General features: G+C 42.3%; 1 protein-coding gene across 3 annotated transcripts in view; it reads right to left on the bottom strand.

Moving 5' to 3' along the window:
• Nucleotides 1–10,489, bottom strand: part of CADM2 (cell adhesion molecule 2) — a 669,939-nt gene extending 659,450 nt beyond the window's left edge. For all 3 annotated transcript variants that reach the window (XM_037377971.1, XM_037377973.1, XM_037377972.1), the window contains exon 1: nt 9,899–10,489. In XM_037377971.1, the coding sequence (XP_037233868.1) occupies nt 9,899–9,959 (61 nt within the window). In that variant the 5' untranslated portion in view covers nt 9,960–10,489. The remainder of the gene's footprint in view (nt 1–9,898) is intronic.
• Between the last annotated feature and the right edge of the window lie 13,966 nt (nt 10,490–24,455).

The raw sequence follows: 24,455 nt of genomic DNA, 5'->3' as shown, positions 1-24,455 counted from the left end.
GACACCTTAACCAAGTTTTACTAGCACAGCTGTCTGTGCTTCACTTTGATAACCACACAGCTACACATGCAGAATAGTCAGTCCACTTTTGTAGACATACTAAATTTTTTCAAGATCATCATCCACAAGGGCCACTTAGGTGTTGGCGTGGCATAGCTCACTTGTTGCAAAGCTGACACAATAATATAAATAGATTATATAGAATCAAAATTTGAGACCTTTATCCTCACAGTCTTAAGGGTGGCGATCCCTTCATGCATTCACAGTAGGGCTATTGCTGTTTCCCCACATTAAGTCTTGAAGCAGCAAGCACAAGAAACAAACTTGTTTTCCTCCCAAGCATCCTAGGCAGACAAGGCCTGTGGGGAGACAAAGCCACATTTATCTGTGACCAGCTAGTCATCTATGTTGACATTTCTTTCTGAAGATATCTCCTTCCTGGAAGAAGTTTAAATGACAAGAGTTTTTAATGACCAATTAAAAGACATAAGCCTATGATATTAACAGATCATTAAACTGAATGTTTTGGGGTTTTTTCACTTGAAATGATAAAGACTACTGGATTCTGGTTTCCTGTTGAGACTCACAGCATATTTTAGTTTAGAACAGGCATAATCTAATGAACATTAAATGCATCTGCACTTTAGATGTCACAGTAAAAGAAGAATGTTCATGTTGAACATGTTCAAATGCCTTCTATTCAGATTTCCTGATACTCCATTTTGCATCAGATTAGAAAAAAAAAATCTTGGTTTTGTAGAACGTAAGTATCACCTGCTTTGCTAACCGACAAAAGCAAATCTATACAAAGTCTGATACATTTCATTTCCTCAAAATCCAAAGATGGTTTGGGAAATTCCACAATCGTTACTTTAAATGGCACATACCATCTAGTGATCCTTATTCAAAATATGTAAAAGCTTAGTCACTTAAAACAATCTTATATGCTAAGCTATTTTGACATTACATTAATCTCGCATGTTAAACGTATGTGACTATCCCATAAATAAAGTCTGTAAGCCATTGAGGTTTTTATCTACCATAAATAAAAACAAATGGCCCATATATTTTTATTGATTATGTGCCTTCCAACAACCTCCTAAATTCACCATTCAGAACACAGCAAAGCAATAATGATTTATATCAGTTTGCAAAACAAAGATGACTTAGGAAGCAGAAAACATTTTATTTTTAGTCTGAACCAATTCTACAACTCAAACTTATTCTGTGGGGAAAATACTGAAATTAGGTGAGCTCTGGACCATTCTTCAAGAAGTGAATGAGACTCAGTCTAAGAATGGCAGTACATTGCATTTCACATACCAAAAAGCAGCATTAGCCACCAGTTTGTAACCCAATGTTTGTAACTTAAATTTAGTGAGGAGAGAGATGCCAAGTACTTGACAAAAAAATTCCAAATAATCCAAGGAGTATGTTCTGAAGAAGCTGGGCAAATAGTCAAGGTGCTAGCCCATACTTAACTTATACACTATTCAGGTCCACATACACATCATACTGATCATAAGCAGCAGTCAAAATACAGCCTGCCACCGTAACGTGCTAGATTCAGGACTCCAGCCTTTAGAGAAAACACAGCCTATAAAGCTGATTCACTGCTAAGTTGGTTTTCCACCAAAAGATGAGACACACTCTCTTTTAGTATGTAACAGCCTAGTTAATTGTCAGATGATATCCAGGTGTTGCTAATTTTGCTACAATTGGTTTTAATTTAAAATTGAAGGGATTCCCTTTTTACTGTACAAATACCATTCTTCATTAACCAAAATTATCATTGAACAAGATGGTTATATAGCTTCCTCCTCCGTATTAGTCCAAATCTCACCTATTTCTCATAGTATTACAATGCCACACTATACAAGCCTGGAGACATCAGTAAAGTTTTTAGAAAGCTGCAAGTGCAAGGGAAAAGCTAAAAAAATGGTAAAGTTAAGAGGAAACTGCAGTGTCATGCTTACTCTAACGAACAAGATATTTCATGTTACTGAAACTCATGAAAAATTGCAATATTAGTTTAACATTTCCTCCAAAGATACAGAAAAGACTTTCTCTTATTTTCACTACTATTATTCTAGATGTTAACAAAAGAATTCATGTCAAAGAAATACTACAGTAAATTCCACTATGTTAAACCATTTTATGACCTGTCACAGATTTCAGATACTGTTAATTATTGGTTAGTAATCAGTTTAGTAAGTAGTATATCTTGTCAATGCATTTATTTACCTATTTGCAAACAGCTGCAGTTTGACATTTTTGTATATTTGATGAGATTAAAAAAAAAAAATAAAATTCAGTTGATGGCCTGGAGTGTCAACAAGTGTTTTCAGATCTCAAAGTTTTACTTTCTCTTTATAAGCTGTACAAATCACTGTTCTTCAATTTACATCCACCAATTTTGTCACAATGATGCACCAACTAGCAAATCAAGATTTAAACTTCATGTATAAAAAAACCCACAAACATATTAACACTCAAGGAAGAAGAAAAAAAGCCTCTGAAAGGGATAAATATAAAATGAGCTTGACACTGGAACATATTTTGTACAATCTTTTAATTAAAAGAAAATTGATTGTTTCTGCTTCAACTAGTATGGCTTTTCCCCTCGTTAGGGACCAACCAGAACAGCCTTCCTGCCTTATAGCATAGCAGGAATAAAAGCAGGTCAAGTTACACTGTTAATCCAGCAGATGTAGGTCAGTTTGGGATAAATATCAGAACAAATGGAAAATACCGAAGTGCCTACTACAAGTGCCACTGTGAAGTAACTTGGCCTTATTCTCTTCAGAGCTGTCAGTCAGTCGCAGTTGTGGAGTTTCCACTGCTGAACTTTAAAAAGCCAGAGTTTTAAGGCTTAGATGGGTCAGTACAGCTGGCCTATTCTGCCCAAAGAAGTGGTAATAATGCAATGCATTATATATTGACAATATCTGGATACGCGTAACTGTATTCCCCTGCGTGATCACAAATTATTTTTGTATTTAATAGCATACTCTGATTACTTAAGCTAAGATTTGGCAATTCAATTGCTAGGATTAGATTCATTGTTTGATATATACCACAGTATGAAAGAAGGTTATAATATAACCAAAATATTTTAACCTCTAACGTAAGGAAACAGTCTCCCTTGCACCATCCTTCCTATCCAACAAAGCAAAAGACAGGTAGTCAACAAACCGATTACAGAAAGATGATGACAGAGAGAATATTAAAGCTATGCAGACAACCGCTATACTGCATATACAACGACATGCACTGTTTTACAAATAACCTAAACCTTGCCCAATTTCATTCACAGAACAAATAATAAGCTGGAGAGTTCAATAACATATCTCTATGTGAACAAAGCTTACACAGAGAAACCTTCAGCTCTGAAGGAGCTTTAGGGATTCAAACTGACAAACAGACTATACACTAATTATTTTTCTGAAACCGAAGAGCAGCTGCCTATAGACAGTTAATAATCTTTAACAGCTATGTAAAGAAAAACAGAAGAATCCTAAATTGAGCATTATAAAATAGAAAAAAGTTACATTTATGAATTTAATAGTAATTTATATTAAAATGTATTTGCTGCTTTTTAAAATGTGAAAGCTATAAAAACATTCATACTCTCCAAAAGCCATATGAATAACCTAGAAAACAGTAAACACAACTCAGCTCATGGTTAGGAATGAATGGTCTTTCCCTCCAACATCCCAAACTTGTCAGACAGCAAAACCACTCCTGAATAAGGCTTACACAGATCCCAGTATCTCCATTTTGCAGATAAAAGGATGGGAAGGGTTGCAAGTATGATTTCATTTTTCACATTTACAAATGTTACGGAAAGGAGACAGAACGATAGGCAGACAGACATTGTTAAAGGAAGAAACAGTGAGTCTTCCAGGCCATCTACAACAAAATTACCTACCCACATTTTTCAGTAAATCCTTTTTGCCAAGTTCCCGATGTTAGAAAGTCCTACACACAAAACATCAGTATTAAGAGAGCACACTGGAACATGCAATAAACAGCCTCCAGTGTTAGCACTCTGTCTTGTCACTGGAATAAATGTTCTCTGCTTCTTCCTCTCCCCCCTTAAAATGCTATTATAATAGTGCCCTATGTATTGCCATTTAAAGCACACATCCTGAACTTATTGTGCATTAACATAAGAGAAAATGTAAAAAAATTGGATTTTTTCTTTAATCTACATTTATAAAATGAAGGGAAAAGTTCATGAAATAGGTCCACAGAAAAAACAAAATTAAAAAAAAACCAACAAACCACAAGCAAAACTCACAACATTGAAAACCATTGCAAAGACACCCACATTCATTTTTTAAATTACTCTATTTTCAAAATATTTTCACCATGTAGAAAGGTAAGTTGTTCAAGGGCAGATTTCTGAGAGAAATCATGATTTTACAATTTACTCCTTGCCACTGGTATTTGTTATTTGCCTTTCTTCCTTTCAAACACGCCTCAAAAACTCCTCGGGAAGAAGGGATATGTTCATTAAGAACATCCTTAATATTGATGCAATCCCAGAGGAGACACATCTAAGCTATGTCTAATAGTTTTACCATTCTACATGTTTTGGAATGTGCATTTTGAGAAGCAGGGCAGTGGCATTCTTTCCAGTGAAAACCTTCCATTGTTTTGAGAGTGCCTAGCAGAATTAGTCTGCCATTAGGTTCATGTTTTAAAACAGAACTGAAGTATTCCTTCTTTCTCTTGGAGAAGGCATTAAGAGGACAATGACAGCATCTTCTATTTTTACTTCTAAAATGTTAGACAAAGAGGGAATAATAGTTCTAACACAAGTCAACCACACTCTGGTTATATTGCTGTTCTCTTGGCAACATCCAAATGTCATTGTCCTTACCAAACATACAGTTGTTATCTGTTACTTAATCATCATTTGTGATGCAGAATCATAGAATGGTTTGGGTTGGAAGAGACCCTAAAGATCATCTAGTTCCGGCCCCGCTGCCACAGGCAGGGCCATCAGGCTGCTCAAAGTTCCATCCAATCTGGCATAAGTTAAAAAAGAAAAACCCACTCAAAATCCAATCTTTACACAGAACAATATTAAAAGACTAATTTTTTGGTGGGAACAATAAGGGTAATCACATTCAACACATTTTGTCAATAGTACGATCAGGCCAGAGTGATGGGAAAGCTCATTGGGTTTTTTTGTAGAATCCTTGGTTCCCACCAACAAAAAACTATAGCTTAAAAACATTTAAAGTACATTAAAATGAAATTGCAACCCGCAATTAAGTAAATTTAAAAGCAGGGGGAAATCTGCTGTTTCACTCCTCTAAAATAAACAAATAACTAACAATAGACAAGAAAAATATATTTGTTTCAATGGAGGTGCTTCCCTCGCTCAACATTTCTGTCGAGTTACTTCTTCAGTGAGAAACTTCAAAACTGTTTACTGTTGACGATAGAAGCTTCATAAATATTTTGAGTAAGAGTGATAAACATTATGAAGATGAGTGGTGAGTGTTTCCTATTGATGTATCCTCAGGAAAGTTGTGTAACATTGTCAAAGGGAATCTGGATTGTTTCTTTACTTCACGTTCCAAAACTGAACATGAACTGCTGTGACTATCAATAAATTAAGAAATCAAGGAAAAAAAAAAATCAGAAAATATGAACTATCCTGAGAACTAAACACCTTGTAAGTCTACCAAGCCTTGGTTAGATGACAGAAGTTGTATGAAGACAGCCACTATCAAGTAAATGATGTATTTTATGTTTCAACCTACGTATAAAACATTCCAAATAAAGATTATATCAAAATTATTATCTTCTGTTCTGTCATTGTCTATACCCTTACAGAACTTAAGAGAATTACATGGTCTTGACCTGCTATACACCATACTAGTGTAACAACACTTGGCTGTCCAGACAATCCCTACACATATAGCATTGGGTTGCCAAGATTTCGCTAACATAAATTGTACTGAAAATTCAAAACAGAATCTAGATACACAAGATATTGAGTAACGCATGACAATCTTGTCTTAAATGAGCTTAGATGATCTGAGCAATAGCCATTTGCATATTTTTTTTTAATTCTGTTTATAATAGAGCTGGGTTTATAAAAAAAAAAGTCTCACCTGTAAGCAATTATCTGTCTTCACTGATTTGTTGCATCAGTGATCACAGTTTCAGACAAATTAAAGTGTCCCTACGTTATTTTCATTAGACAGGTTGCAAGCATTTGAAGTGTCTGAAGAAACCATGTTGAGAAGATTTGCCTGGTGTTGGCAGAGAACTGAAAGTAGATCATTTGCTACCACATACAGCACTATCCAGTGCCTTCTCAGAAGCAGAGCACAGTAAGGCATTAGATGCCATTTGCATTATCACACAGCAGGGGGCTACAGCAGCTACAATTCCAGGATAATCTTAACCCTTATCTATATACTATGAATCCAACAAAACTATTTTTAATATTACAGTTTTTCACTGGATAACTCTTAACAATAAAGAACTTTTCAGGTTGCATAAAAACAGCTCAGATGATGTACTTGAGTTATTCTAAATATAAACTGCCCTCCCACCGCTAAATTTTGTCTAAGGGAGACTAAATTCCTGAATTGGAAAAAAAACAAAGTGAACCAAAAACGTGAGGCTGACTGTAAACATACGTAACAGTTTAACCCCCTTGGACATTGTTTAAGTACTCCAGAATCATTACAGTGCACAAGCCAGAGATCCTACTATTTTCACAGCAAACGCTGGAGAAGGCAGAGAAGACTAATATCATACCCGAACTCGGCTGACAAACCGCTTCTCAGCTCAACATGTTATTACTCCCTCTTCCACCTCCATCGCTCCCCTTTCACAGCAAGCAGTTGACACTGGGCTCTTTTACTTCTTGTCTGCCTCTCTTCTGAAGGGGCTGCTTGCTGTTAATGTTATTCCACACGCAAGCTGAGAAGCATTATTCTATGTCCTCTTCCTTCAGCTGATGCTTCATCAATACTCAGGACGGATTCCTTAAGCGAGACTTCACAGATCATGCCAGAAAGGCACACTTCCATACAGGACACACGTCAACTTGACTCTGTCACCTTGTCTTTAAACTTAACTAACTTCAGTTTCACTAACAGGAACCATCCATAGTTACAATCCAGAAGTTCTTTGACTCCTCAGAACAAAGATCTTATTTATGTACACAGCTGACGAAAAACCCACATATCCCATTGCCCACAAACTGAAAATCAGAGAAACCTAACAAATCCATTGAGCCACTTCACAGCACAGATTGGGGAAGCAAAGCAAGCCAACAGGAAAAACTACTTTCAAATGCAGGTATATAGCTGCCAACAAGAAATGTGTCTAATATGGTAACTGCATCTGCCAGTTGTGCCAAAATAAATGACAGAAACTGAGAAAACAACATTTATGAAGTAGCACTGTAAGGTGGACCAAATGAATTTGATATTCTGTCAGATACAGTCACTAATTCAGCACAGTCTTCCCCTAGAAAATATTTACTCTTCTTCTTCTCCATCCGCCCTTACCTTAGGAGAAAAAGGCAGTGGAAATTATTTCCTCTCACTCCTGTCTGAGGGTTACAGGTTCTTTATGTCCCACTCCTTGGTTATATTTTTTTAATCAAATAGTGCCCAGCAAAGGTGCCTCCTGAAACAGCACGCTCCTGAAGTGTGGCATACAGAGTACCTAAGCATTTTTGATTGTAGTTTTAATCAGGAGGTGAAGAAATAATTGTGTGAAAAACTGAGAAGAGGGAAATGTTTTATACACCTGGAGGGCAAGCTGGATAACATGTTAAGCATCGCTTCTCCCCATCCACAAGGACAGGCCCAATCTGGTTATTTTCACACAGTTACAGTCAGATTTGTATTACACCCCTTTTCTTGCAACATGGTTGGTTTTTGTTTGTTGGTTTTGGGTTTTTTTTTTACCTGACGCAGTTGACAAGAGTTACATTTTGCCTGGCACGCTCCCTCAACTGCCGTGAAAGACATCCCTGTTTCTAATCACTGGTTTACTCTCCAAACTGCGATGCACTGAATGCAGCTGATTGCATCTCAGCAAAGATCCAATCCTCCTCCTCTAGCAGCAGCCCCGATTTTACTGGTGACAGAGTCAGTCCAGAAGATTCCCCCCACCACCACCACCCCCCACCCCCGCTCCTTTGCAGGGCAATGAATTGACAATTCACAGGGCAATGTAAAAGGCAGCGAGGAGCCAACCCCCAGGTGCAGCCCGCCACACATGCCCCAATAAATAATCCTGTATAGCACCAACACAGCAGCCCCTTGTGCGGTGACGTACAGGGCAACTCATAAACATTGGTAAAGAATACAAATAACCTGCCCGATTAAACTGTTCCCGGCAGTTGCCAGGCGCGCTCCCCCCGCCCCCGCCGCTCCCGCCTCAGGACCGGTGAGTTCCCGGGGAGGTAGAGCGGGGGCACCCGGGGGTGTCGGGCCGATGGCGGGGGACACACACACACACACGGGACGAGGCTCGTGTGTTTCGGAAACCCGAGCGGCTGCCTCCGCTCCCGCTGCGGGCTGCCGGCCGCGGCTCCCTCCGGAGATCGCCCGACACATGACGCAGCCGAGGGAAACGCGAAATGTATTAAAGTTGATGCGAAATGGCACGACGGAGGCGAGAGAAGGGGGGAAAAAACGGCGGGGAGGGGGGGGTGGGGTGTGAGAAATAGATCTTACAAGGTCACTTAGTTTAATCGTCTCTTCGCTTCTCCCCCCCGCACGGCCATACCCCGCACACCGAGCGCCGGGAGAGGCGCCCCGCCGCCCCCCTCAGCCGCCCCGAGGAGAGGCCGCTCCCCCCCGCCCGCCTTCCCCGACCCTCGCGCCCGACCGTTACCTCCCCCGCGCCCCGCCCCGCCCGGGCCCCACAGGGCGGGAAGGGGGGGGCGGGAAGGGGGGGGCTGCGCCGCCATCCCGCCGCCGCTGAGGGGGCAAACTCTCGGCGGCAGCGCAGCGCCGCGGGCTCGGCTCGCCGTCCCCCCGGCAGCGAGAGCTCGGGGGGAAGCGCTCCGGCGGGCAGACGCGCCGGTCGCCGGCAGCCCAGCAGCGTGCGGCGGGCTTCCCGCCGCGGCGGCCGCTACGGTACGGACTTGGACGGATAAACGTTAATTAGGGGGAGCGGCGGCGGCGGTGCGGCGGGCGAGAGGGCGGCGGTGGGGAGGAGGGAGAGAGGAATACATCCAGTCTGGGAACTAGCTGCAGGATGAGCCGCCTGGAGCAGGATGGTGAAGGGATCCGCTCCTGAGCCCCCGGCTCATCCGATTACCCTACGTATATATTTTATACCTCACATACAGACACGCATTCGCGGCGGCGGCGAGGCACGGACCCCCCCGCCGGGGAGGCACGGCTGGAGCCCGCACGTTTTCCCCGGGATGTTGTTGCAGCGCTCACGCTGCTGCTGCGGCGGCACCCGCACTTTCCGGGGCACGTTTGCGGCGGGCGAGCGGGGAGGTGACGGGGAGTTGAAAGGGTGGCTGCAGGGGCTGGCGAGCGACTGGCGGCGGCGGGGACGGGAGGGTGGCGAGGGCCGGGGGTGGGGGGAGAAGCGCGGAGGGCGGACGAGGGCGGGAAGAGGCTGACGGGGGAAGGGCAGCAAGGGTTAACAGCCGTGCGGTGCTTTAGCGCTGGATAGCGCTACCCGAGCGGGAGGCTGGGGGCGCCCGGGGAGGAGAGGGCGGCGGGGAGGAGGGAGCCGGCAGAGAGGCGAGGGAGGGAGCGGGTCAGGAGCGGGCGGCGGGGATGGGGGGCGGAGGGGGCTGGGATGCCCCCGGCCGCGGCGGTGCTCCCCCCCCGGCGTCCCTGCCTCCCTCCCCGCGCGTGGGGCAGGGGTGGGGAGGAGGCGGTACCTTGTACGAGGATCCCGCAGAGGCTGTAGAAGCGCAGGAGTGCGCCGGGCTTCAGCCGCATCCTGGGGGCTCCCCTCGGGCTGGGTGGGCGCCAGGCACGCAGATCCGCAGCCTCCCGCCGCTCCGCTCTCCGGGCGCTTCCTTCCCCCCGCAGGAGCCGCCGCCGCCGCCGCCGCCTCCGCCGCAGTGTCTCCCTCGCTGTATCCAGTGGGGTGAGGAGGAGGAGGAGGAGGACCAGGGTCGCGGGGGTGGATTGAGGAGGGAGGAGGAGGAGGACGACGAGGAGGGGGGAGCGGCTCACTCCGCTGGCTCCGGCGCTGCTGGGCAGGTTCAGGTTCCCCCCGCGGAGCGGTGCCGGGTGCCCCCGCTGGCTCTCCTCGCCCCTGCCGGCGTGTCCGTCCGTTCGCCCGCCCACTCGCCTCTCCGGTCCCGTCCCGTCCCGTCCCGCTGGCAAGGGGGAAGGGGGGGGGGAGGGAGCGGGGGGCTGCGCTGGCGCCGCGGCGCGCGGGGAGGCTGCTCCGCTCCCAGCCGCTTGCCGGCTCGAGACACAAGGGCAATCTCCGCTTGCGAGGCTCCCCCAGCCTCGCCCCGCCCACGCCGCCCGCCCCGCCCCTTTCTGCCGGGATCCACGCCCCTCGCCCCGCCCCTGCCGCCACACCCCGGCCCTCCCTGTGCCGCGTGGGCACGCCCCTGCCACCGCCTTGGCCACACCCCCACCGGCTCGGCACCGCCTATCGGCTCCCGCACCGCCCCCTCAGGTGGGTGTGTGACTGGCACCAGCGGCTGTCCAATAGAAACTCCCCAGGTGCGGCCGGACCGCCAATGATGCGGCGGCAGAGGAGGCGCGAGACGCCAGGTTACAAAACAAACGGGCGTTTCTCCGAGTCTTCCGCCGCGAGCGAGGTGCCAGACCCTACCTCCCGCGCCGCTGAGTGGCAGCCGGCTTGGGCCAATCGCGAGGAGACTCGGCTCCGCGGCGCCGCTCCAGCCAATGGGCGGTGAGCGACTTGGGAGGGGCGGGGGCGGGCGGCGGGGCGCTGTCCAGAGCCGGTTCTGAATTGGCGGCCGGCGGCGAGGCGCGGGGCCGGGCGGCCGCGGCAGCGGGCACCTGAGGAGAGGCGGCGGCGCTCCGGGGCAGAGGGGCGCCAGCTGGCGGGGCGGGGGGCGGCCCTCCCGGCTGCCGCACCGGCGGCACGGGGCGGCGGGGAGCCCGGCCGCCGGTAGGCCGGTCGCGCCCCGCCCCGGGGGAGCAGCGGCAAGGTGTCCCTCGCCTCAGCGCCCCGGGCGCCGGCGCGGCCGTTGACGCCTGACAGCGCTGCGCGGGCGGGGCGGGAGAGCCCCGGCGCTGGGCGGCGCGGTGCTGGGCGGCCTCTCTGCGCAGCCATGCGCGGAGCCGCGCCGATCAGCCGCCTCCCGCGGCCGGCCGGGCGGCGGGGCGGGATGGAGGGAGCGCGGGCTGGCGGGACCGGCTTTAGCCGCCGCCCGGTGCCTCCCGTCCCGGCGGCACAGGCAGGAGCGGGGCCCGGAGCCCGCGGGCGGGCGGGGCCGCGCGGTGAGGCGAGGCGCACCGAACCGACGGCGCGGCCGCGGAACGGGGACGGCAGCGCGAATCCAGCGTCCCCGCCGCTGCCTCGGAGGCGCCAGTGACGTGCAGGGGCGGAGGGGGGGCCGGGGCCGGCGCCCGGGGTGCAATCCGCCCCCGGCCCGGCCCTGCGCTGCGCCGCGGGGAGGAGCGGGGGGGAAGCGCCTGCCAGCTGCGGGCAGAGACCGGGGCTGCGGGAAGGGCCCAGCCGCTTTGCTTCGGTCCTCGCCACGGAGGCGTAAAGCCCCTTCTCCCCTGCTTGCCCTCCCGTCTCCCTGAGAGCTGCAGATGTGGGTCTCCGGTATCCTCACAATTCAACATGTAGAGATGCCTTCGCCACAGCAGCAGTAAGACCAGCTCCTGTTGTGAGGAACACAGATAATGGCAATAAAGAACTTTCTGGGTTTTTTGCAGTATTGCCTGGACTCTGAATGGCTTGAGAAAGTTTGGAGGTTTTTAATTTGAAGGTTTTCTTTGGGAGTGTAAGTAACTCTTGGCTAGCAGTCCTAAATTGCTTGTGGCCTAACAGATAAGACATTGAATGTAAGAAAACCAAGATGGCAGGCTACTTCTTCGTGTTTCCATACTTGGTGTTTAGCACAGTATCGTCCACCTTTTGCCAAAACCTCTTAATGACAGCAGTGTACCATATGTTTAATTTGCTGAATCTGCCTATAAAAATCTATGGAGGGAATTGTGTTGCCTTATGTCAGAGAGCAGGATTCCTCTGCACCCAAATGCTTATAATCAGGTGTTCTTTCACTTCTGGTTCCAACCTTTTTCTATTAAGGTTTCCCCTCCAACACAATGCAGTGTATTTTGCACAGTACCTCTCTGAATTTCCACCTTGATGTCCCATTCTTTAACACCAAAGAGCTTTACTGAGTTAAACGACGAAATAGCCTTACCTATATGAGAGGGAAGCTCTTCAAAAGCTCATTTCTTTGAAGAGTGTGTTGTGTCAGATCATTAAGGCAGCGCTAACAGTTGTCAACTTCACCTTAAAGAGCTTGCACTAGAGTGGGAGCTGGGAAGTTATGTATTCTGTAGTCATATCTTCCACTTTGTTCATTAGCAAGTGATGATTATGTCTAGCAACAATTGAGACTGCATCAGGATTTATATTGAGTTCACCCTGTCTCCAAAAGATGTCCACAGTACAGAATCAAATTGCAGAAATACATTTTAAAGTTTTGTCATGTGTATGATTTCGAATCAGATGAACACCACGTACATCTCCATGCCTTTAGTAGGTTACTTGAACATGATCAAGGATGTTGCAGTGGAATGTCACCTAGGACAGAAAAGCATTTGAAGTCTGTCTCTGGTGGATGAGTACACAATTGCTTTACTTTTTTTTTTTTTTTCTTAATTGCTACTGAAAAAATACACAGTAGCCAAAGTTTTTACAATTGTTCTTAGGGTTAAGTGCACATAAAGCAGCAATGAATGGGGATTGATTCTCAAAATATTTTAGAGAGTACAAAAAAGAACTCGTCATCATTTTTAGGGCAGCATTAAGAATGTCAACAAATATAAATCAAATTATTTTTGATTGGGGAATGGAATAAAAAAATCTGATAAAATAAGTAATTTAAACCCTTCACTATAGCAGGACTATAATCCATCCTGAAGTGCTTTTGCATTAACTATGATAACTGGCAGTTCTGTACTTTTTTCAAAACATGCTTTTGATGGTAGTCTTGTTCCAGGAAGCATTACAGGAAAGCTACAAGTGCCTTCCCAGCTTAGCGACTGGAAACTGTGAAAAGAGGTCCCCTGGCAGGTGTAGGAATGAAGCACCCATTCTGTACATCATTCTGTACATCATGGGAGTTCCATGTCTTTGCCATGTTAGTACATTTGGAAGAGCTAGTCTGCATGTTTAGAACTAACACCAGCTGACATTTTCTTCCCAGAAACCCATAACGTGGACATTTCATCACACCTCATGTCAGAAGCATAACCAGAAATGCTGGTTCTTACCATTCTCTTCTGGCTCAATCAGTTCTGAAAGGAGCTAGCAACGTGTTGATAGGAAACTGGTTCACAGTGGTGGTGGTGGTGAGGGGGGTGGGGGTAGGGGGTGGCTAGCACTATTCCTCTTCCTTACACAGCAGAAGCCTTTACTGAACATTAGAATATTAAACCTGGGTTTCAAACCCCACCAACAAACCACTGCAATGGAGAGGAGTTCTTTATGCATAAAGAGATCTTTATGCTGTGTATGCTGACGTGACTTTTCTGTCTGTTTTTCAAAACAAGAAAAGAATCATCCCAAGCAGAAGGCCCTGGTTTATTTGACCAACTATGTATCTGAAAAATGTATGATTAAAATCATTAGAACTGCCAGATGTGATGTCATACTTCTTCTGATTAATTCAGCTATGTTAATTTGACAGCTTATGTAAATGTTGTATCACGTCTTATGACATCCAGCAGCAGCTTGCATCTAAACCTAACATAAATGGGACAGGACTTTGTAATTGGTCTGTGGAGCTGGAGCTCATGCACAGAATGGCCAGAAGCCTCATTACTTCCAGTCAAAAAGGGCAACAGGGACTCCTCGGGAAATACACTTCAGAACAGAGTAAAAAGTAATACCCTAAAACATCAACAGGAGATAATGCTGAAAACCAGATGCAGGCGGTAAACATTTTATCAGAACCAGAAGTAAGTTCTTCTGCATTATCCTGATATCCATCAAAGTGATACTTGCAAATACTCCTAATGCTAAACAAAACAAAATAATTTAATCTCCAAGCATGATTCAGAAAGATTCCACTAGTTTTCCCTCTGGCTGAATTGGTAAATAGCAAGTTGTCTGGCTTCCCCTACACTTTCAGCATAGGTCTCATATTGCATTCTCTTATCTCACAATTTTTTTCTTGTTTGTGTTCACTCAAAAACTGCCAAACCTTTCCTCTAGCAGAGCAGCCAGCTTTCTTAGTAGTTGCCTCTCAGTTATTTCCTACTTGTTCTTTTCTAGACGGCATAGATTTCACAGGTGTTGGTGAATAGTCAATGAAACTGCGTGCAGCCCCAATAGACAGATCACTAACCACTTCATCTCCTGGTTCCACTACATGCTCTATTAATTTGCTTGCGTACCTTTTTCCTCCAGATCAACAAGACTTTGAGCATCTCCCTGAAAAGCTCCTCTAGAAGGAGCTGTCTGTGTCGTATAGGGTCAGTCTACCTCTGGAGTTTGCCTTGAAGGACAAGCAAAATCTGAAGGGATAATCATGACCGTAGTGTTGCTTCTCGATAGCATCAGTGGTCAGTCATTAGGGAGGGAATATGATACCTGAGGAAGGCTTATTTATTTGACAAAACATTGTGGTTCTGTTGAATCCAGCAAACAGTGAGAGATGTAGAGAGAATTTAAGGAGGGAGAACCTTCCAGTATTACAAGCTGTGAAACATAGCTCTAGAAACACTTGTTCTGTGTTATGTTCTATGATATATATTTTTAAGTAAATTTTGTATAATCTAGAGGGTAGTGAAGAAGTAGTCAAAATATGATTGCAGAGTTCCAACAACAACAAGAAAGACCCACGGGAAATAAGGTATGGAGAAGGCAAGCTGGCAGTGACAGAAGTTAGAGACAGATTCTATCTCGAGCTGCAATACTGCTAAACACGATCACATTTAAAATAGTAATTTGGAAAGTGGGACTTACTTACATAGCTCAATACAACCCCCCCCCCTGCAGCTGCCACCTAGCCTTGAAGAAAAATCTGGTTGGGTAACAGCCATCACTGCAGTAGCATGCCCTTAATTCTTATATTTGCCCCCTCCTACCTGAAAGTGGCAGCACGGCTCCCCTAGGGTAGCGGGTCCCTCTCCAGAAGGCAACATGCACCATCACAGAAAGTGCAGTTACCCGGCCCAGCGCACCATTATGGGCCTATGTGGAAACCAGAGGATCAGATGTACCTTGACTGAAGTCTGTGTGTTGGCTTTTTACATTACCCCTTTACCATACTTCATCGGCTGGAACAGGAGAGTTGAGGTTTTGTTTGGTTTGGGTGAGAAATTCTGTGTGGTGGAGGTGAGTTGCTGATGGTTTAAATTATAGGGGTTCAGTTGAAGCCGATTCCTAAAAAAGAAATAAATATTGGGTAACGTTTACTGACTAGATGCCAGCAAAAATGCATTGGTTTGAACAAATACTGTAACTACTAATTTAGTTAAATCTATCCAACTGTGACAATATATTGGCATGAATAAAAATATATAGACATGAAACACATTGCATTTTTTTTGTTTGAAAAAAATTGGCTTCAGTAAAGAGCAATTGAAGTTTGAAAATATGCTCCCAAGAAGAAATGTGTTCATTTCCATAAAACATATTGGTGTGTAAATATACAGTATGTATCAGTTCCAGCGCAATATTATGAATTCAGTGAAATTTTGTTCTGTGTTAGTAAGATGAACCAAGTAAAAGGAACTGCATGTGGCAATTACTACATATAAAATATGTGTGGGATGAAGTCCCATTTATAAAGCAATTATAAATGTGAGATATTTCGCTGGCTTTTGGAAGAGAAAAATGTCTATAAAAAACCACTGTCAATGCAATGCCAATGCAAAGGGAACCAAGGTCAAACCAAACCGGTATCTCTCTTACTGAAAACTACCTAATGTATGTACACTTCGAGTTCGTGAAAATAGTTGCAGAAGAGAATTACCAATGATGAGTGGAAGCAGAATTATTTTATTCGTTACCAGACCTCTCAACCATATAATTTGTGGAATGAGGACACAGAAAAAATAGTGCTCATAATGTGATTCTCTATAGATTCTAGTTAGGTTCTCCTCTTCCTAAGTGTTTGATAATTAGCAAAAGTGTGTGCTTTCCTACATCTTCTAACCATCGACTAAGAAGCAACTACCTGAGGACATTTTAAAGTTATTTACCACAAACCACAAAATTATAGAGTTATATAACTTTACCATCTCTTGCACCTTTATTTACTTACAATTTATGTACATGTAATGTACATTACGGTTTGTTATATACATATTAGTGCATAGAATTAATTAGAGACTAATTGTGTTTAAAATATGCTTGGACAAATATGTCTACGTATAGTTTAGGATGCATCCTAGCTAACATATTTGATATATATATATTTGTCCAATTCTCTAGTATTTTTTATTTCTTGTGCTTTGTAATATTTAATTGCTTAGTGTTTTATTACTTATTCACCAATTATATGATGTGTTAAAAAATCTCTCTCTTGCACCCAGATGAGGTAACACAGAAATGCTCAAAAACTCACGTTTTGAACTGAGTTTTTTGAAGAAGTTGTTCATTCTGTAGAACATAATGTCAACCATTTTACTTTCTTAAGAGCATCTTTACTGACACCAGTACATTTACAATTATTTTCTCACATGGTCTAGTAATTTAAAAGGAGGCTCTAAACATTTATGTTCAACATTCGGGTTTTTTCAGACTAAGGTTTTCACATTAGCACATCCTTAATTGAAAATGTTTTCAAATGCAAGTCAAATTATTTTAGCTGATCCAAAGCAAGACTCAACGATTTGAGCAAATGCATTGTTTTGCCCATACTTAAGACGCCAGAGATACTTGTTCTAGCACATCCATGCTTTACGAAAAGGTTTTAAGACTTGATAGGGCCTTTCTGCCAAGAGCATTTCTTTTGCTGTCTGTGAATATCAGCCCAATGCATAGGCCCCAGGGAAATAAAAAAAATGCATGACTGACTTAATGGATCATGGCATTTAATATTTCTATACATTCTGTCTCTACTCAACATTCTCCTAAGGAGTTAGATGATCTAGTGATGAAATACAGCTGTCCAGCCAGACTCAGTTACTCTTGCCCATTCTGGCAATGAGAATGAGAGTGCAATTTTGTCACATGGTGTAATGTTAGATACCATGATTAAGAGCAGAAAAAGTAGACTCTGCTTAGCTTGTGTCTAAACAGGTCTGATGCCACAATTGTCCTTACTGAAGATGTAATTGATTGTGTCATGGCATGCACACCAAAATTCTCTTTAACAAGAAAACATGGAATACAATAAATTGTGTACTCCAGTTTTTGCCCTGACATTTAGTCAGGATGCTGAGAGCATTAATGAGCCTTAATGGTCCTGACCAGCCTCACCTGGGGTCTCCACCCACACCCATGGGCCCAGAAGCTCTATTTAAATTGAGCTGTGGTAGAAGAGTGTAGCTCTTGGTTAGTGAGGTATGTGTTTGTGTAGTTATGGAATGCTTTGAATCTGATTTGAATCGATGGCTTGGTCTTAGCATGCCTAATCTTATGGACTTACCTAGCGATCACTGACCCTGACCTGCAGGTTGACTTTATGGTGTAATCTTTGACCTGTCTCATTACTTTGATAATGCCTTATGATCTAGAGTCTTGGTTTGGTTTTGTTATGGCATCTGGGTCTGCCCTTGCTTGAGTGCTATTGGATTGGGCTGTGGTTGGTGAGGCTTCTGTCCTGATGGGCTGGGCATCCCTGTGTTCCTGACTCCCTTTTTCTTAGGGAGCAGCCCCGTTCTGGTTTAGAGCCTAGCAGATGTGGTCTGAGAGAACACAGTACCTAAGAAGGGGGGGAAACAGATTCAGGTCCTTGGTTTCAGAGATTTGTGTTGTCTTTTAATCTACTGACACTAGGCAGACTCAAAATTATGTTACCTGGCCTAAAATAAAAGGAGGGAAAATATATTCAAACAAATGTTTTTGGGAAACTCATTCTAGAAGAAACACAGGTGTGATGGAAAGTCGGGGTAACAATCTGACTAATGCTTAATGGACATAAATGTCTGGGGTAGCACTGCGGTTGAAATCTGGGGGAAGAAAAGTTGTTGGTGTGGAAAAGCAAAGCAATGGAAATGTGTTGTGACCCCAGGAGGAAAGGAGTGTCTGATCATCCAGGCAAGGAGTTCAGGAGCAGGAAAAGATCATCTGGGAAATTAGAAGTTTAAGACTAAGCTGAAAATGAAGTAGAGCTTCAAAGAGGAGCCGAGATTCCTTGAGCACAGAAACTGGACCAAGGAGCCACAAGGTGGGGAGCATGAGACAAGACTAGAAAAGAGGTAACAAAGGGAATCTGTGTGGTGATGACGAAGAAAAGAAAGTCTGGTAATCAAAAATGACAAGAGCAGGAAAAAAGTCATAAAGCGTGGAAAAAGAAAGTCAAGGCTTAAGTAGTACAACTGTTGCAGCATGAGCTGAAAAACTGGAGGAATGGAAAGAAAGATAAAAGTAGCTACTGGTGGATGGGCCAGGACTATTACAGTAACAAAACATCAGGTTTTAAGACAAAAATAAGAAATGTCTGTACCCAAATTGTTTTACAGGAACTGAGACTCAATGTATCTCAATTTCATAATGCATCTTCTTTTAGCAAATGTCTGAGATTCATGATAAAGTATGTATGAGGTTACTCTCTCCTCTAGGGAATAGTAATTTGTTATACTACTCCTTAACTGATGAGCTCAAATGAAAATGTGTAAGGTGGATTTAAAGACTGTAAGCCTTCTGGTGGGTATCTGTATGGGTGTTGATGTGATGACATTCTTTTTCCTTCATTCCCTTTCATAAATCTTGGGGAAATACATGCATGTGCTGTATGTAAGGATCTTACAGTTACGAGGTGTTCATAATGAAGGAAAGGAACTTGTTGGTTATACAATCTTTATGTAACTTTTCTCTTTTTATATGGTGAACTACAGCTATGTGATAGCCCGCCCTTCTGTCGTTTTCCACACCTTGTCCACCTGTTGTCTTGTTCCACCCCTCCTCCACATAACAGACTCTTGGTCTCATTCAGCCCAAGGAGTATCTCTAGGGATGATTCATGGGTTTTAGGAAGAAGGACGACTTTAACAGACAGAATCTCTGATTCATTAGCTAAAAAAAAAAAAAAGGAAAATACATAATCAATATGGCAGAGGTCTGAAAGAAGAGGCAAAGACAGTCTTAGAGTAACTGAGTGATGCCTTTGAGAATTGGATTATGTTTCGCTATGCCATAGACTTGCTCTGTGATGTCAGGTAAGTCACTTATACCGAATATTTTTATAGTGGTAATAAATTGATACTGATGCTCATTTTCTCAGTTTCCAACTTCATACCAAAGAGTCATATCTGCAGAAATATGAAGTACTGCAGACATCCTAGAACCAGGGTGAACTGGACTAGGAACATGCAGAGCTGTGTAATAAAAATTGGCTTCTTGGAATTGGTGGTTACCTTTGATGTTAATTATAATTAAATACTTAATTATAATATATTTGCAGAATGAGGACAAATTAATGTTGCATAGACAATTCTGAATGCTGGCATTTCTTAACTCTTTGATTTTTCAATTTTAGTGATGTTAATATAGCTTCTTATATCTATTTGGTAATTTATTAGAATTCAGTTATTTGCTTTTATTTCTCTTTATATTAGCTTATTAGCTTTGATTTAGATGCTCTCTTGAAATATTTGCCTTGCTTTTTAACATCTATTGTATCTCAGAAGTGTAATCATCACAAACAAAGTCAGTGAAAGTTTCAGGACGTTTTTCTCCTGAGGAGTGTGAATCTCTTGTGTTAAGCCAATAAATCACAAATGAACACAGGCGTTATGATTACTAAGGTAAAGAATTACTTACATTGCTACTTGTTACTGGCCCAAAATATGGAAGAAAAATAGTGGAAGTATATTTGGAAAGAAACAAGACTGAAGGAATTATGCAAAATACAATAAGTCTCTGTTGAACTGTGCTTGTTTCAGACTAGGTGAGAGGTGTTTGTTACTGTACTTGTGACACTGTTTTGCAAGTAAAACTTCTAATTACTTTTAAGCAGAATATTGTGATCATATTGCAATATATGTGTATCACAGAAATCTATGAAATACAAATGTTCATAAGTTTGCTAAATTTATCTTTATGAAGTCTACCAGGGATCAAATTCTGGTTCTAGACCTGCAGTATAACAAGCCCTGTTAATATGTTATTTAATGAAAAGGCATAGAAGTGAACATAGCATATTTTTTAATGCTTCTCTTCTACATAACGATGCAGTAGCGTTTCATGATATCACTTGTCATTGTCATACATGAAAATCAAGTCAGACAGTTTGCTGCTAAGTGGAAAATATAATTAAGAATAAAAGAAAATATATGTTGCAGTATCTGTAGCCATTTGGAAGTGCATTATTTGTTTTTTCTGCTGAAAAATTATAATGCAGGAGATTTAATGAGTTAGCATCCATAATTCAAGTTCTTATTACAGTGAGATACAAGAGTTATAAAGGGAAATATTTGTGACAGAGTACAAGAAACTATAAAAACGATTTCAAGATGCTTGTACCTGTTAAAGCAAATCTAAGTTCTCTGATAATCACAAAATTGGTTTGTGGCAAGTACATTTGGTTGCCATCAATACTTCAGTTGTTAGATAATGGTACTAGCAGCACTTTAAAATAGTGACATAAAAAGCAAGATTTTTGCTTCTTATGAGTCTAAGTTATTTTCTGAGTTTTTTATTAATATCAGGACTGTGTTGTAGCCTATTGTCAGTAATTTTTTAAGTGACAGACGATAAGAGTAAAATGAGTTAGAGTGAAAATCAGCCCTTGCTAGAGGCTGTATATGGAAATAGTGTTAAATAGGGACACATACAAAATGTGATTTTTAAAACTGTTTTTCTGGGTTTCAGTTGTCTGCAATGTTTCATTTACAACAGAGATTCTTCTCTTCCTGAATTAATTGCATTAAGCTATGTCTCATTTTTTAAGATCAGAATGATTTTTATAGTACCAAACTATGGAAAATCACTAAATACAACTATACTGCATATGTACCCTTAGTTTTTCCTGTGAAAGTATAAAGACTGCAATTAACAAATTTTATCTGAGCAGCAGGCTATCCACTGGAGACTGGTTTCTTGCCTACAGCAGAACTCAATTTGATTTCCTTCTGTATTTATAGCTTTTGCATTTTACAGAGGGTGAAACAGGTTAATTAAATAATTACAATATATCACTTTAACAGTATACAATAACTATTCATTATATAAGAGGTAGGTTGAAGAGGAAAAATAAGAAACATTATTTATGTTCAGGTCATGCATTCTGTGTTGGCATCTGCTACATGAGGAAAATGAAAGGTAAGAATGGATACTTTTCTAATATTCATACTCCAAAGTATGTTTTGATATATGAACATGCTACAGCATATCAAAAATAATTATCATTATAGCATTCTGAAATACATGCCTATCTTTCCTTAAAAAAGAGATCTTGATTTTTATTTCAGATATTTAAAGAAGATTAAACTTTTGGAGTAGGGATTCTTTGTTTTTCCTAATTGTTTCCCGTACAACATTTCCGAAAGCAATGACCGATTGTAAATGTGCACCAAGCTTACTAAGTGATACAGCAGAATCTGGGAAGATGCAATTCATTCTTTTTGTGCGTCCTATATACAAATGTACTCTGAGGTTGTTGGCTGCGTGCATATATGAGACAATTTGAAGTTTGCAGTGGCTGGAGTACGTGGTGTTACTGTCTGTTAATCATATAAAAGATTATGTACTTTCCTTATGTCTGGTCCAGGTGTAGTTGAGTGTACTCCAGTATTTCTAATGTTGTGGAATCAACTTCAAAAGTGATTTTCCTTTAGGAATAACCCTAATTTGTAATTGTGATGTCATTTGTGTGTGTACATTTGCAGAAGGAAGTGGATGGGGTATTACTCATGGAAAGTATTGGTACAAAGACAGAATTCCAGAGGGATTTTGTTACCAAAAATTTTTACGCAACTAGTTTGGATGCCAAGTGAATCATGCAGATGACTATTGCTGAGCATTTCAGACTTTTTGGTGTACAGTAGTTGTAGTTGGCAATTTGAACAGTGGACCTTTCCTCCACACCCAACAAGAGGTCAGTGAGTACAGCCGTTGTCTTCAATGTCCTTTACAGCTGACTATCGTAGTATAGTAGTAGATCAAGACCAAAATCTCAGTTGTTTTATGACGACCCTGAAGTCACTGTAAGTGAAGGCACTAGGACAGTCTGGAACAACTGCTGAGCAACTATATTTTACTGTAGGTGCTAGCTCTAGTTTTCTTTCTAAACTTAAGCATGTTCCTGAATTTTCTGGCCTTCACTGCAGTGTATTTCCCAAAGTATAACATTTGATCTCAAGTTTTTAGGGAGGTTATCACATCCAGCAGTTTTATGTAGTTTAAGTACGCCATTTGTTAACCTTTTACACTAAGAACAGCACCAAAGCTAGAAAGGCAAATGACTTTCCAGGCTTTTTAACTTGATGTTATGAGAGCTATGCTCCCTGCAATGTTTTGGTCTGGGTTTCTTCAAGGATTTTAGGGAAATGTTTGCTATGTGGGGTTTTGCAGTTTATGCTGTTTAAGGAAAGTCTTTGACCTCTTTAACCTGTGGCTGCTGGACTGCACCACTCCTTTGAGAGGTTAGACAGTCTAATTTGATAAAAATATGCAAGATCCTTAGGACAATCATGTTGAATGGGTCCCTTATCAGAATACTGTCAAAACATTGCAAGTTTCAGTGAGTGTTTGACTAGTATTGTGCAACAATTGATTTACATCTAGCTAACACATTTCTCTGTACTATATAAACTAACATATAAAGTCAGCCTAGTTGAAATTCTGGTTGTTATCATTAGTCATTCACTGTCGATTACAGTCATGAGTAAGGCTGAAGATTTACAATTTTTGTTGCGTCATATGACATAGAAATCGGGTGTCTGATACTTTGAATTTTGCTAGTAAGTGTTTTGTTTGTCATGGTAGGCTGTATGTTTCACTTCCAAATATGACCATGAAATAGCTAATTCTCGGTATTCATTTTGTAGTGGTTTCATAGTCTCACAGTCTGTCTGTATGGATTGTTAGTATGGTGTAGCAAAGTTGGAATGTGTATTCTGTGCTTACAATCATTCACCACAAGGATGTTATAATTTTAAAACTAATTCTTTGAGATAAATTACCTGATTATATTACCTGAGGCCCATGCAAGTTCATGCTAGCTCATGGATGATGAAAAATGAGCATTAAAATAAAATTATTCCTTGAGTTTCTTGAAATTCAGATTTATTGATGTTTTGTGTCTTTAACAGTTTTTAGCATGTCATATGAGAGTGAGGTAATTCTTCCACAGGTTTTAAAGAAACAGAAAATATTGGCTTGGTTGATGACCCTCAGAACACCATTAATGTTGGGGTTTCCACCCTTTGAGTCATTGTAAATTTTTATTACCAAGCTGATGGTATCAACTGCATATTCATACTTTCAAGAGAAGATGAGGATGATGTCATACTCCTTTTCATTAAGACATGTCTTGCTGGCAGTACTTCTGTACTGTAAGGGAAACGAATAGCTAATTAAATGAACTACCTGCATAAATACTAAGAAAGTGCAGGATGTTTTCAAGTTTCAGAACATACGGTTTACATTAAAAATCTACATAGATTTGCAATGTAAAAAACACTTTCATAGAATGATGCTCGGCTGGACTTTAACAAATCATACCGATAATATGATATATCAACTTAGCTAACTAAGTTCATGAATTTAAGAGCCTTTTGATCAAAACCATTGATACCATTCCTGTGCTTAAAACTACGCAGGCACTTAGCTACTTAATCTAAATCCTGACTGTATGGAAACTTTAAGGTATGTTTACATTGGTGTGCTTGATTTTTGATCCTGTGTGCTGTTAGTGAGCCTCCAGATTGTCCACACTTACTATGCTTTGCATAGCATCATGGAGCACTCTTGGAAGTGTACAAGCTGGATTTTTTTCTACATGAAACTAAATCTTAATGCAAGCTTAAGCATGCAGTTTAAACGCTTCACCAGCTCATGGGTGTTTAATATACAAAACCAGATTACAGTTAGACTAAGGAACCCCTCCCCACCCATATGTTTATATTTTCAGAATTAACAGTTTT

Source organism: Falco rusticolus, chromosome 2 (assembly GCF_015220075.1).
Source record: "Falco rusticolus isolate bFalRus1 chromosome 2, bFalRus1.pri, whole genome shotgun sequence".
NCBI classification, from domain to species: Eukaryota; Metazoa; Chordata; class Aves; order Falconiformes; family Falconidae; genus Falco; species Falco rusticolus.
The sequence above is the reverse complement of the archived record's forward strand: the minus strand, read 5'-3'. Positions and strand labels throughout refer to the sequence as shown.